At 37.1% G+C, this 15366-nt stretch overlaps 1 protein-coding gene across 1 annotated transcript in view; it reads left to right on the top strand.

Annotated features, from left to right (window-relative positions):
* The first annotated feature begins 2527 nt into the window (after positions 1–2527).
* Positions 2528–15366, top strand: part of LOC121377095 (PHD finger protein 20-like protein 1) — a 30798-nt gene continuing 17959 nt past the window's right edge. The window contains exons 1-7 of the mRNA XM_041504970.1: positions 2528–2670; positions 5478–5650; positions 7932–8100; positions 9803–9884; positions 11285–11397; positions 12887–12926; positions 14184–14246. Of these exons, the coding sequence (XP_041360904.1) occupies positions 2632–2670; positions 5478–5650; positions 7932–8100; positions 9803–9884; positions 11285–11397; positions 12887–12926; positions 14184–14246 (679 nt within the window). The 5' untranslated portion in view covers positions 2528–2631. The remainder of the gene's footprint in view (positions 2671–5477; positions 5651–7931; positions 8101–9802; positions 9885–11284; positions 11398–12886; positions 12927–14183; positions 14247–15366) is intronic.

Genomic DNA, 15366 nt, shown 5'->3' with positions numbered 1-15366 from the left:
TAGCCATGGGATCAGCAATTTCAAAAATTTACTAGCCTCGATTAAAAATTCACTAGTCTTACTTTACTTTAAGTTGATACAGTTTTACTAAATAATAGTAATAATCAGATATGTCAGCTAAAAAGGGAGATAGAGCTTATAAACACTAACATTGGGGGTGGGTGGGGTGGGGGCAGGATATTAATATTTACAAAGTAGACTTAACTGCAACATTTGACTTTTTTTTACTAGCCGTCGGATATGGTAATAGTAGTTATTTACTGGCCTGACACTGAATATCACTAGCCATGGGAGTGGGGCTACCATAATCTACAAGCCCTGCTTAAATTATGTTGCTGTAACTGTTGTAAGCTACTGTAGTTTTTCATCAGTTGCGTTTCCATACACATCGCAACTTGTTTCCTTTGATGTCCAGGGTGCAGACTGATCAATTTTCTTTTCTGTGTGTGAAAAAGTTGTACATTTTGAAACAGCTGAGCTGGGTGTTGTAAAATATGATAGGATGCGGAAAAATAAAGAGGGGGTGGCAAAACACGATAGAGGGGCGGCCCGTCCCACTTAAATGGAGCAGTGAGGACACTGGCACTAAGATTGACAGCAGACATTTACCACACCATTATTTTGGCTTCATTCACAATAGAAAAAAGAAAGAAATGTTTTATTTAACGACGCACTCAACACATTTTATTTACGGTTATATGGTGTCAGGCATATGGTTATGGACACCACACAGATTTTGAGAGGAAACCCGCTGTCGCCACTACATGGGCTACTCTTTCCGATTAGCAGCAAGGGATCTTTTATTTGCGCTTCCCACAAGCAGGATAGCACAAACCATGGCCTTTGTTGAACCAATTATGGATCACTGGTCGGTGCAAGTGGTTTACACCTTCCCATTGAGCCTTGCGGAGCACTCACTCAGGGTTTGGAGTTGGTATCTGGATTAAAAATCCCATGCATCGACTGGGATCCGAACCCAGTACCTTCCAGCCTGTAGACCGATGGCCTAACCACGACGCCACTGAGGCCGGTCATTCACAATAGATATAACATAATTATCTCACCAGGGGTTCAGAAAGTACTCGCCTGGTCACCAAATGCAAGTAAACATTCTGACGGACTAGTTAAAAAAATGCAACTACCAGTCCGACGGGCGATCTGCATTTTTGATTTTGTTTGTCATGTGATGTTGATCACTTATCAGGTGTTCTTAATCATGCTTTGTCACTGAAAACACTGTATATTATAATAGTATTAATAATATATTATTCTATAGACTTGCGGACGAGTAGAAATTCTGGCGGGCTAGTAAAATTTAGTAAATTCTGGTCTGGCGGGCTAGTGAATTATTTTCGATTTCTGCATCTTTGTCTCGCCATAATTTCCAAGGATTATTTTCTTTTCAAAATTTTTATTCGCGACACTTCTAGTCATTTGAAGATTGATCAGCAGCTACTGTTTATTCTTTGAAAATTGTGCACATAGTGATCTCCAAAACACAATACACAGTTCATGAACAAAATGTTGCCTTATTTCACTTCTTGTACAACTTTTTAAATTATAATATTTTCTGTAAACATCAATAGGAAGGAAGGAAGTGCTTTATTTAACGACGCGCTCAACACATTTTATTTACGGTTATATGGCATCAGACATAATGTTACGGAGCACACAGATATTGAGAGAGGAAACCCGCTGTGGCTACTTCATGGACTACGCTTTTCGATTAGCAGCAAGGGATCTTTTATATGCACCATCCCACAGACAGGATAGTACATACCACAGCCTTTGTTACACCAGTTGTGGAACACTGGCTGGAACAAGTAACAGCCCAATGGGGCCACCGACGGGGATCGATCCTAAACCGACCGCACACCAAGCGAGCACTTTTCCACTGGGCTACAGTAAACATGAATAGATAAATTACTAAACTTTAAACAAAATATTTTCAATATCAGTTTTTGTCTCGTCTTTATGAAGTAAAAAGGCGAGATATGGGTATTATTTTTGCGATAGCATCAACTTTTGCATTTGTAACTTTCTGTCTTAACCTTTTTTTTCCCTTCCGTAAATAATTTACATCTTACGTTGTAGAACCTAAATGGCTTAAATGGGATCGATCCCCGTAAATGGGTCCATTGGGCTATTTCTTGCTCCAGCCAGTGCACCACGACAGGTATATCAAAGGCCGTGGTATATTCTATCCTGTGTGTGGCCTGGTAATAAAAAGATCCCTTGCTACTAATGGGAAAATGTAGCGGGCTTCCTCTCTAAAAGTAGACGTTAAAAGTACCAAATGGTTGACACCCAATAGCTGATGATTTATAAATCAGTGTGCTCTACTCTAATGGTGTTGTTAGACAAAACAAACTTTAATTTTTTAAACTGGCAGTAACATCTTACCTTTTAAGACTTCCACAATCTGAGGTGCAGTGCTTCGTAGCCTGATAGGCTTCGATGGAGTTTGTTTCTTTTCATCCATGTCATAAAAATTACATTGTCAGGTTTTCTAGTATTTTAATATATTGAAGTTTTGTGTTTTTGTTTTAGAATGATTCTAGGAGTGGCGGTGAATCTCCTCTAGGTGATCAGGAAATCGGAAACACTGGGTGTACGCAAGCGGATGTAGCCATGGAAACCGACAGTAATGTGTCAAGTGACATGGCACAGGTAAAAACCACACACAAACTTAAATGATGCTATTTGGTAAAAATTTAAAAGTCATTACGCCTTTTTGAAATGTTTACATGTTATAAAGATATCCTTATATTACTGAAATGTAAAAAAAAAAAAAAGTCATACGTCACTGGAAAACATTTTGATCCATGGGCCATAAAGTGAATAGGTGTATGAATCACAGTTTTCAAAAGCTAAGACATCCGCATCTATATCTGACATTCATTTGTGTTAGGGGGTGGGACATACCCCAGTGGTAAAGTTTCACTTGATGCATGGTCGGTTTTGGGATCGATCCCTGTCAGTGAGTGCATGGGCTATTTTTCGTTCCACGCAGTGCACCACTACTAGTGTATCAAGGGCTGTGGTATGTGTTATCCTGTTTGCGGGATGGTGCCTATAAAAGATCCTTTGCTACTTATGAAAAAATTTAGTGAGTTTCCTCTCTAAGACTATATGTCAAAATATCCAAATGTTTGACATCCAATAGCCAATGATTAATAAATCAATGTGCTCTAGTGATGTCGTTAAACAAAACAAATTCTTTTTTTTTAAATTTCGTTATGCCAAGCCAAGGACAACTCTATAACTTGTCAACTGTGTCAGTTGTGAATTTTACAAACAATATGTTTTATTTTGATTTGGCAAAAACAATTCATGTATTGATGGATATTTTATTGAAAAATAACTGTTTCTGCATTTTTGATGTTAAAGGTACCTACCCTAGTTTTTAAACACTAAGGCATAGTTTTGACTATTAGAGCCGTTTTTGATAATGGAATTATACTTTACTTAGATTTTATTGTTTACATTATCCATTTCCACACATTCGAAGTGTTTTTGGTCATCCTGGTGTTTTTAATATCACAAAATGCATTTCTCATATTTTTAAAAACGCACATGTGTCTGAGAGGTAACAGTTATGGAGTCGAGTTTTAGTCTTATTTTTAGAGGGTATTTCACCATTTCAAAGTCACAGACTCATGTTTCACTCAATTGTAACTTTATCCAAATGTGTTATATGTTTGTAGATTAACTAAACTTTGTGTTAATTTACACGGGTTTAAACTAGAGTCTGTCCCTTTAATTAAATAATTTGCGAAGTTTTGGCTCACCCAGAGCTACCCTGCTAAATGAGATGTGTAGGCGGGATTTAACTCAGTCAGTTGAGGTGAGTGGGCGGGATTTAACTCAGTCGGTTGAGGGGAGTAGGCGGGATTTAACTCAGTCGATTGAGGGGAGTAGGCGGGATTTAACTCAGTTGAGGCGAGTGGGCGGGATTTAACTCAGTCGGTTGAGGGGAGTAGGCGGGATTTAACTCAGTCGGTTGAGGGGAGTGGGTGGGATTTAACTCAGTCGGTTGATGGGAGTGGGAGGGATTTAACTCAGTCGGTTGATGGGAGTGGGCAGGATTTAACTCATTCGGTTGATGAGAGTGGGCGGGATTTAACTCATTCGGTTGACGGGAGTGGGCGGAATTTAACTCATGCTGTTGACGGGAGTGGGCGGGATTTAACTCATTCGGTTGATGGGAGTGGGCAGGATTTAACAGTCGGTTGAGGGGAGTGGGTGGGATTTAACTTAGTCGGTTGAGGGGAGTGGGTGGGATTTAATTCAGTCACTTGAGGGGAGTGGGTGGGATTTAACTCAGTCGGTTGAGGGGAGTGGGCGGGATTTAACTCAGTCACTTGAGGGAAGTGGGTGGGATTTAACTCAGTTGAAGGGAGTGGGTGGGATTTAACTCAGTCGGTTGAGGGGAGTGGGTGGGATTTAACTCAGTCAGTTGAAGGGAGTGGGTGGGATTTAACTCAGTCGGTTGAGGGGAGTGGGTGGGATTTAACTCAGTCAGTTGAGGAGAGTGGGAAGGATTTAACTCATTCGGTTGAGGGAAGTGGGTGGGATTTAACTCAGTCGGTTGAGGGGAGTGGGCAGGATTTAACTCAGTCGGTTGAGTGCTCAGTTTCCGTATTGTTTACTTTAATTAAATAATTTGCAATGTTTTTTGCTCACACAGAGTTAGCACATTTAACTTCGGCCACTCACCAAATTCCCCAATCGCAAATTTTAATAACAAACTGGCAAATTTTATTTTAATTTGATGAATAAATTTCATGAAATAATAGTTATTTCATTAGAAAATAACTGGGGTTTTGTAATTTTTGAAGTTTAAGTAGATGATTTGGTGAAATGTTTTGCTCACACAGATCTAGGCCTGCTGAATGCATGGCTCCAACTTAAGAATTTGTCTCCCATGTCTAAAGAAACAGCCCACCGATGGCAATTTTGAGCCTGCCTATGGCAATTTTTTTTTTATGTTACATTTACAGCAAATAAACATGACCGATAGTTATTTTGTTCTATGTAGATATATTTCAAATGCACAAATGTTAAATACTGGCAGATAATACACACTAGGTGTATACATTTTGTCATTGTTGAGGAGCTTTATTGACAGGACTTTTATGCCGTCGGAGATGATCTTTACCTATGGCAATTTATATCTCAACGACGGCAATTGCCGTTGGTGCAGTCATTAAGTTAAATGCAGAACTGTACGTACAATTGCAGGGCTAGTTCTGGGTGAGCAAACCAATTTGCCAAATTGTCTATTAAACTTCAAACAATTGCAGAAATTGTTAGCTATTTTCTAAATAATGTCAATTATTACATGAAATTATTTCGTCAAACTAAAATAAAATTCACCAACAGCTTTCAAAATTCACAGTTGGCGAATTTGGCGAGTGCCAGAGCTAGTCCTGCAATTGTTTTACGTATATGTTTTTTTGTTGGGGTTTTTTCAGTCGTGCGATATGGATGCGAGTTTTGCGTCGTACGTCAGTGACTCGAGTACGGTTAACACAAGTACGGGTAGTTCCGCGAACACAAGCACCTCCAGACAACGATGTCTCCAGAGACCAGGCATACAGTGGAAGAAAGGGGAGAAGATAGAGGCCATGGACTCGTTCCGCAAATGGTAAACGTGTAACCACGACTGGTATATCAAAGGCTGTGGTATGTGCTATCCTGTCTTGTGGGATGGTGCATATAAAAGATCCCTTGCTACTAGTGAAAAAATGTAGTGGGTTTCCTCTCTATGACTGCGTCAAAAATGACCATGTTTGACATCCAATAGCCGACGATTAATAAATCAGTGTGCTCTAGTGGTGTCGTTAAACAAAACAAACCTTTTTTTTTAAATAATAATCTGTTGGATAATCGGGGTTTCTAGAAATTTTATAAAATCCACTAGCCATAGGATCAGAAAGAAAGAAGGAAATGTTTTATTTAATGACGCACTCAACACATTTTATTTACGGTTATATGGTGTCAGACATATGGTTATGGATCACACAGATATTGAAGGAGGAAACCAGCTGTCGCCACTTCATTGGCTACTCTTTTTCAATTAGCAGAAAGGGATATTTTATATGCACCATCGCACAGACAGGATAGTACACAGCACGGCCTTTGATATACCAGTCATGGTGCACTGGCTGGAGTGAGAAATAGCCCAATGGGCCCACTGACGGGGATCGATCCCAAACCGATCGCGCATCAAGCGAGCGCTTTACCACTGGGTTACGTCTCGCCCCGTAAAAGTGTAACGATAAGCATGGGTCTCCGTTCTATTCAACTTCAGGATTAATAATAATAGTAACCTTATGAAAATAGTTCCAGCCAATGCACCACAACTGGTATATATCAAAGGCTGTGGTATGTGCTATCCTGTCTATGGGATGGTGTACATATAAAAGATCCCTTGCTACTAATGAAAAAATGTTGCTGGTCTTGTCTCTATGATTGCATCAAAAATGACATATGTTTGACATCCAATAGCCGACAATTAATAAATCAATGTGCTCTAGTGGTGTCGTTAAACAAAACAAACTTTTTTTTAAAGAATAATAGTAACCATCTGTTGGATAATCAGGGTTTCTAGAATTTTTATAAAATCCACTAGCCATGGGATCAGTGATTTTAAAAATTTACTAGCCACGATTAAAAATTCACCAGCCCTACTTTACTTTTAAGTTGATACAATTTTACTAAATAATAGTAATAATCAGATATGCCACCTAAAGGGGGTGATAGAGCTTTAAAACAATAACATTGGGGGGTTGGGGTGGGGGCAGGATATTCATATTTACAAAATAAACTTAAATACAGCATTTGACAACTTCTTTTTTTCACTAGCCATCAGGTATGGCGATAGTTGTTATTTACTAGCCCATCATTGAATATCACTAGCCACGGGAGTGGGGCTACCATAATTTAGAAGCTGTGACTAGGATTAAAGGGACATTTCTGAGTTCGCTGCATTGTTGATGTTTCTGACTAATAAAATATTTCTATGATTAAACTTACATATTAAATCAATTTTTTTGTTTAGAATATCAGTGTCTGTATATTCAATATGTTTCTGGTCGACTTAATATTTGTAAGAAGCCCAAACTGGATTTTGTTTTCAAATAATTTCGTACATACAAAAAAATTATATTTTAGGAAATAAAATAAAATTTAACCTTGTACAAATATTAGAACGATCAGAAACATGTTTAATATACAGCCACTAATATTTTATGCTGAAAAATATATTTGATATGTAATTACAATCGTTAAAAAGTGTCTGTTAGTCGATAACATCTTAAAAATTACAGCAAACTCAGGAATGTCCCTTTAATAATAATAGTAACCATATGTTGCATAACAAACATTTCTCTTCCTTTCTCTTACCTTCTGTCTTTCATATTGTAATTTATTTAGTCTATCACCCGCCCCGTCTCCCTCCCTCCCTCCCCCCACCCCCCGGAGCGGGTCGTAGCCCAATGGTAAAGCTTGGTCTGTCTAGGATCGATCCCAGTCGGTGGGCTCAATGGATTATTTCTCATTCGTGGTATGTGCTATCCTGTCTGTGGGATGGTGCATGTAAAAGATCCCTTGCTACTAATGGAAAAATGTAGCGGGTTGTCTCTGTATGACTGTCAAAATGACCATATGTTTGACATCAAATAGCCGATGATTAATAAATCAATGTGCTCTAGTGGTGTCGTTAAACAAAACAGTTTATTTATCTAGATCCCTTGCTACTAATGGAAAAATGTAGCAGGTTTCCTATCTAAGACCATATGTCGAAATTACCAAATGTTTTGATATCCAATCGCCAATGATTGATAAATTAACGTGCTCTAGTGGCGTTGTTAAACAAAACAAACTGTTTTAACGACCACTGTAACATATTGACTTTCTATCACCAGGTATGCAGCCAAGTTTGCTGACATAGACTTCGAGGATAAGCTCGTTTTGATCCACTTCGAAGGCTGGAACCAGCGTTACGACGAATGGATTCCGTTTAACAGCGAAAGATTGCGTCCAATGACCCGCCACTCGGGACGAAAAGAAGGGAGCAGAAAGCAGAAACGTGAGGTGAATATGGGGATGGTTTGATAACAGTGTACACCTGCAGAGCTTATAAAATCCACTAGCCATGGGATCAGTGATTTTGAATATTTACTAGCCACAAATAAGTTAATACAATTTTACTAACAGTAATAATGTTGCCAATAGAGAGGGAGATAAAGCTTAAAAAGACTAAGATTGGGGGATTTTTTTTGTTTTAAGGCTGGAGGGGGTGGATTTTGTTTTGTTGTTGTTGTGGGGGGGTTTAATTGCAACGTTCTTGGTAGAAACCAAGGCTTCTAGAATTTTTATAAAAATCCACATTTTCAGTGGATCAGTGATATAAAAAAGTTACTAGCCACAATTAAAAATTCACTAGCCCTACTTTACTTAAGTTAATACAATTTTACTAAATAATAGTAATAATTAAATATGTGACCTAAAGGGGAAGATAGAGCTTTAAAACACTAACATTGGGGGGTTGGGGTAGGGGTAGGATATTCATATTTGCAAAATCAAAACTCAACATTTGAATTTTTTGCAACATTTGACTAGTCTTATTTCTAGCCTAACATTGACTTCTTATTTTTTTTCACTAACCATCAGGCATGGCAATAGTAATTATTTACTAGCCCAACATTGAATATCACTAGCTATGGGAGTGGGGCTACCATAGTCTAGAAGCCCTGTCTGGCATGGCAGTAGTAATTATTTACTAGCCCAACATTGAATATCACTAGCTATGGGAGTGGGGCTACCATAATCTAGAAGCCCTGTCTGGTATGGCAATAGTAATTATTTACTAGCCCAACATTGAATATCACTAGCTATGGGAGTGGGGCTACCATAATCATAATCTAGAAGCCCTGTCTATGGGAGTGGTCTGGTATGGCAATAGTAATTATTTACTAGCCCAACATTGAATATCACTAGCTATGGGAGTGGGGCTACCATAATCTAGAAGCCCTGTCTGGCATGGCAATAGTAATTATTTACTAGCCCAACATTGAATATCACTAGCTATGGGAGTGGGGCTACCATAATCTAGAAGCCCTGTCCTGGCAATAGTAATTATTTACTAGCCCAACATTGGCATGGTGATAGTAGTAATTATTTACTAGCCCAACATTGAATATCACTAGCTATGGGAAGTGAGGACTACCATAATCTAGAAGCCCTGTCTGGCATGGCAATAGTAGTTATTTACTAGCCCAACATTGAATATCACTAGCTATGGGAGTGGGGCTACCATAATCTAGAAGCCCTGTCTGGCATGGCAATAGTAATTATTTACTAGCCCAACATTGAATATCACTAGCTATGGGAGTGAGGCTACCATAATCTAGAAGCCCTGTCTGGCATGGCAATAGTAATTATTTACTAGCCCAACATTGAATATCACTAGCTATGGGAGTGGGGCTACCATAATCTAGAAGCCCTGGTGGAAACCCTTGTATATCGCAAGTGCCAGCACAAAAAACATTTAGTATTCTGGAGTGAATTATGTGAATATAACCATAAATAAAATGTGTTGAGTGCGTCGTTAAATAAAACATATCCTTCAGTCATGTAAATATTGTACATGGGTTAAATTAATTTCAGTTTAGTTTTCACAGATTTCTAATATAGAAATATTGCGCTTGCAGCTTTGTGGTAATTCCTTTCAATTTTATATTTGTGATGCAATTAGTGTACTCTAACATAATGATAGATTTGTTTTCTTCTTCAGCACAGGCCTGGTGAACGGGTGCTGGCGAAGTGGACGGACTGTAAAATGTACCCGGCCAAAGTGACGGATGTCAGGAGCGATGGTGCGTAGCAGCGTGGCTATAGTCCATCCCACAGGGAATGCCTTTCTTCATACCTTGAAATTTACTACCAATTATTTATTTATGAGCAGATTGTTATCTAAATTGAACACAAAACTAGTAATCAGGGCATCTAGATTATGGTAGCCCCACTTCCATGGCTAATGATATGCAATGTTGGGCTAGTAAATAACTACTATTGCCATGCCCGATGGCTTGTGAAATTTGTTTTGGACAAATGTTGCAGTTAAGTCTATTTTGTAAATATGAATATCCTGACCCAACCCCAACCCCAATGTTAGTGTGTTTAAGCTATATCTCCCTCCTTAGGTGACATCTGATTATTACTATTATTTAGTAAAATTGTATTAACTTAAAGTAAAGTAGGGCTAGTGAGTTTTTAATTGAGGCTAGTAAAAAAATTTAATCACTGATCCTATGGCTAGTGGATTTTTAAAAAATTCTAGAAGCTCTTGTAATTTTTGTTTTATTTCCAAAACACTTTTTTTGTTTTTTCTTACGTCAAACCAAACTGAAATTATTTACAAAAACACATTTTTGTAGATGATGGGATGGACTATAGTTAGTTTGTTTTGTTTAACGACACCACTAGAGCACATTGATTAATTAATCATCGGCTATTGGATGTCAAATGTTTGGTAATTTCTGACTCATAGTCATCAGAGGAAACCCGCTAAAAAAAAAAAAAACTAAAAAACGTTTGTTTTGTTTAACGACATCACTGGAGCACATTGATTAAGTAATCATTGCCTATTAGATGTCAAACATTTGGTAAATTCTGACTCGTAGTCATCAGAGGAAACCCGCTACATTTTTCCTAATTCAGCAAGGGATCTTTCATATGCACTTTCTCACAGACAGGACAGTACATACCACAGCCTTTGTCCAGATGTAGTACACTGGTTGAAAAAAACAACAACGTGGCAGTCTGTTGTATACAAATACAACAGGACAGGGACAGATGTAGGGGTGTAATTTGAAAAACAGCACCTATAGTATTCAAAAATACATTGAGAAGATAAAGTTAAGGTTTGTTTTGTTTGGCTCACTGGCGGGGATCGATCCCAGATCGACCGAGCATCAGGTGAACACTTCACCACTAGGTCACATCCCCCTCTACACTAAGAAAAGTAACATACATTGTACGTATGACAGTCGTGTCTTAAAATGCCCAGCCAACAAATAAATTTAAAAAAAAAAATAACCAAATTAATTATTATATACATGTATATTCTGTTAAACAGTGGATTTGGGTGATTGGGTGGCACTTTTGTTTTGACTATTTTGGGGTGAGAAACATCAGTCTGACCCTCCTGAAAAATAAGAAAATGTTACCTTTTTAGTTTTAAAATAATGTTTCAAATATTTGCGTGATTTTTTAGGTTCATTGGAGGTTGTGTTCTATGATGGCTTCAAGCGAAGTGTCCAGCCAATCAACGTTCGGTCGATACCACAGGAATACAAACAGATCGTCAAGTCAGAATTCAAGAAACTGGTGACTTTTATCAATATTAATATCAGTTAACTGGTGACTCTTATCAATATTAATATCAGTTAACTGGTGACTCATCAATATTAATATCAGTTAACTGGTGACTCTTATCAATATTAATATCAGTTAACTGGTGACTCTTTTATCACTATTAATATCAGTTAACTGGTGACTCTTATCAATATTAATATCAGTTAACTGGTGACTCTTATCAATATTAATATCAGTTAACTGGTGACTCTTATCAATATTAATATCAGTTAACTGGTGACTCTTATCAATATTAATATCAGTTAACTGGTGACTCTCTTATCAATATTAATATTAGTTAACTGGTGACTCTCTTATCAATATTAATATCAGTTAACTGGTCACTCTTTTATCAATATTAATATCAGTTAACTGGTGACTCATCAATATTAATATCAGTTAACTGGTGACTCTTATCAATATTAATATCAGTTAACTGGTGACTCTTTTATCACTATTAATATCAGTTAACTGGTGACTCTTATCAATATTAATATCAGTTAACTGGTGACTCTTATCAATATTAATATCAGTTAACTGGTGACTCTTATCAATATTAATATCAGTTAACTGGTGACTCTTATCAATATTAATATCAGTTAACTGGTCACTCTTTTATCAATATTAATATCAGTTAACTGTTGACTCTATTATCAATTAATATCAGTTAACTGGTGACTCTTTTATCACTATTAATATCAGTTAATTGGTGACTCTTATCAATATTAATATCAGTTAATTGGTGACTCTTTTATCAATTAATATCAGTTAACTGGTGACACTTTTATCAATATTAATATCAGTTATACAATGCAGCAAACTGAGGAATGTCCCATTAACCATATGTCCGACGCCATATAACCGTCAATGAAATGTGTTGAGTGCGTCATTAAATAAAACATTTCTTTTTATAAAACTTTTAAGAGTCTTGACTCAAATCTTCTAATGCGTCACCTGCATGCAGTTTGTCTCAAAACGTTATTAGAGTTTTATAAGCATTCTGTCCAATCATCTGTCACACATAGTTTTTCAGACCTTGGTTTTTCCACCTTGCCTCACGATATTGAGCTGAAATGTTGCTGTATATTGCGTTATAATGTAGAGTAACAGATCAATTTGACTTACTTTGGAAGGCCGTGGTATGTGCTATCTTGTCTGTGGGATGGTGCATATAAAAGATCCCATGCTACTAATTGAAAAACATAGCGGGTTTCCCTCAATGACTGTGTCAAAATAACCATATGTTTGACATCCAATAGCTGATGATTAATAAATCAATGTGCTCTAGTGGTGTCGTTAAACAAAACAAACTTCTTTTCTTCTTTTTTTTCTTTGGAATTTAACTATTTTTGACAGAGTTATGACCCTTGAAATTTATGGACATAAAAATTTGTTCGGCCTGGAAGGGGACATGTATTGCTTTAGCAGTATGCTTGTAATTGGTTTTTGTTTTTATTCACAGGAGCGTAAACTTACTCCTGGGGGTCGTACTGAAGGCGAAAGTGAGTGTTTGCTATTTTTAGACTGCATTCAGTATTTAGTATTGAGGATAGGGCCTTCACGAACTTGAGTACTCGAGGATCAAACTCGACCTGGACCTATATTTCTATATCGGAAAATACTTGCTGTCATGTTTTTTTAATTAATGTTAGCAGCATAATTTAACCAAATATATATGACAATAATTTAACAAAAACATATAGTTGACATAATTTGGTTTGTGTAAACTTCATTGATAGATGTGTGACATAGGAATGCAAAGTTTCATGGAAAATTAGATAAATGAAAGTGACCACAACATGACATCATTTTTCCCCAGTCTTTAATCTGTGCACTTTCATAATGTCTTGTTTAGTTATTATGTAAGTCATTATGTGTTCATTGATGTACGGTGTAATAAATCAAATACTATACTCGTTCCCGTGTGAGACCATTTATATTACCTCTCGTGTGTTTTTAATAGGACATCACTCGCTTCTGCTTGTGATGTACAATTAAAAACACACTCGTAATATAATCGGTCTCACATGGGAACTCGTTTAGTATTCTCTATGTATCTCAGAGACAGACGTTTTTGCATGAGGTGCATGATAGACTCCCCATCAGTAAACCAGTTGATTATTTCCCCTTCTTCCATTACTGATATAACAGTTTAGCATGAGGTGTGGAAGACAGTGGGAAACCAGTGCTCTCCTGATGCACGATCAGTTTAAGATCGATCGCTGTCAGTAGAACCTTTGGCTAAATTTCTCCAGCCAGTGCTCCACAACTGATGTACTTGAACTTGAAACTTGTTTTACATGCCTATATCCACTAGGTTTCAGCCATGTCTCCCTCGGGTCCTACCCCTTGCATGGCCAGAGGTTTGATCCGAGGGAGAGACATTTAAGGGGGTAATTTTGATATTATACCAAAAGGGGAGAACTGATGTAGCAACGGCCATGGTATTTATAGAATCCTGGGGCCTAATTCACAACGGTCTCTTAGGCTCTGCTAGACAACAAATCATCCTCTTTGCAAGTCTTTTAGCATTGCACTGCGATATCGCAAAGTTGCAAGAGTTGAGTGAATGAGGTCCCTGCCTTGCTGCTAATTGAACAATGTAGCCTATGTTGTAGTGGCTGTGAGTTTCCTCTCTCATTAATTATCCCTGTGATCGTTAACTCTATATCTAACCCCATCTAACCGTAATTAAAATGTGTGTCGTAAATAAAACACTTCTTCCTTCCTTCTATTTTGTTTTTGTTTTTTTAAATCAGGGAAACATCACAAACCTGAAATCCGCTCAAGATCGAGCAGTCGTGATGGCAAGGAAGAAACGGGTTAGTGGTTTCCATAGCAGCAGTTATAGTATTGGCGAATACTGGAAAATAATATACTGATGGAAAGAAATAAGGGAACACATGTAAACAGATAATAATGCATGAGTGGCCGTTAGATACCATTATCTCACAAGTTGTTTATATAGAGAATAATGCATGAGTGGCCGTTAGATACCATTTATCTTACAAGTTGTTTATATAGAGAATAATGCATGAGTGGCCGTTAGATACCATTTATCTTACAACGAGTTGTTTATATAGAGAATAATACATGAGTGGCTGTTAGATACCATTTATCTCACAATGAGTTGTTTATATAGAGAATAATGCATGAGTGGCCGTTAGATACCATTTATCTTACAACGAGTTGTTTATATAGAGAATAATACATGAGTGGCTGTTAGATACCATTTATCTTACAAGTTGTTTATATAGAGAATAATACATGAGCGGCCGTTAGATACCATTTATCTTACAATGAGTTGTTTATATAGAGAATAATGCATGAGTGGCCGTTAGATACCATTTATCTTACAACGAGTTGTTTATATAGAGAATAATACATGAGTGGCCATTAAATACCATTTATCTTACAAGTTGTTTATATAGAGAATAATACATGAGTGGCCCATTAGATACCATTTATCTTACAACGAGTTGTTTATATAGAGAATAATACATGAGTGGCCGTTAGATACCATTTATCTTACAACGAGTTGTTTATATAGAGAATAATACATGAGTGGCCGTTAGATACCATATATCTTACAACGAGTTGTTTATATAGAGAATAATACATGAGTGGCCATTAGATACCATTTATCTTACAACGAGTTGTTTATATAGAGAATAATACATGAGTGGCCGTTAGATACCATATATCTTACAACGAGTTGTTGATATAGAGAATAATACATGAGTGGCCGTTAGATACCATTTATCTCACAACGAGTTGTTTATATAGAGAATAATACATGAGTGGCCATTAGATACCATTTATCTTACAAGTTGTTTATATAGAGAATAATACATGAGTGGCCGTTAGATACCATTTATCTTACAAGTTTTTTATATAGAGAATAATATATGAGTGGCCTTTAGATACCATTTATCTCACGAG

The sequence above is a fragment of the Gigantopelta aegis genome, chromosome 7 (assembly GCF_016097555.1).
Source record: "Gigantopelta aegis isolate Gae_Host chromosome 7, Gae_host_genome, whole genome shotgun sequence".
Classification (NCBI taxonomy): domain Eukaryota; kingdom Metazoa; phylum Mollusca; class Gastropoda; order Neomphalida; family Peltospiridae; genus Gigantopelta; species Gigantopelta aegis.
This window is presented reverse-complemented; position numbering and strand designations above follow the sequence as displayed.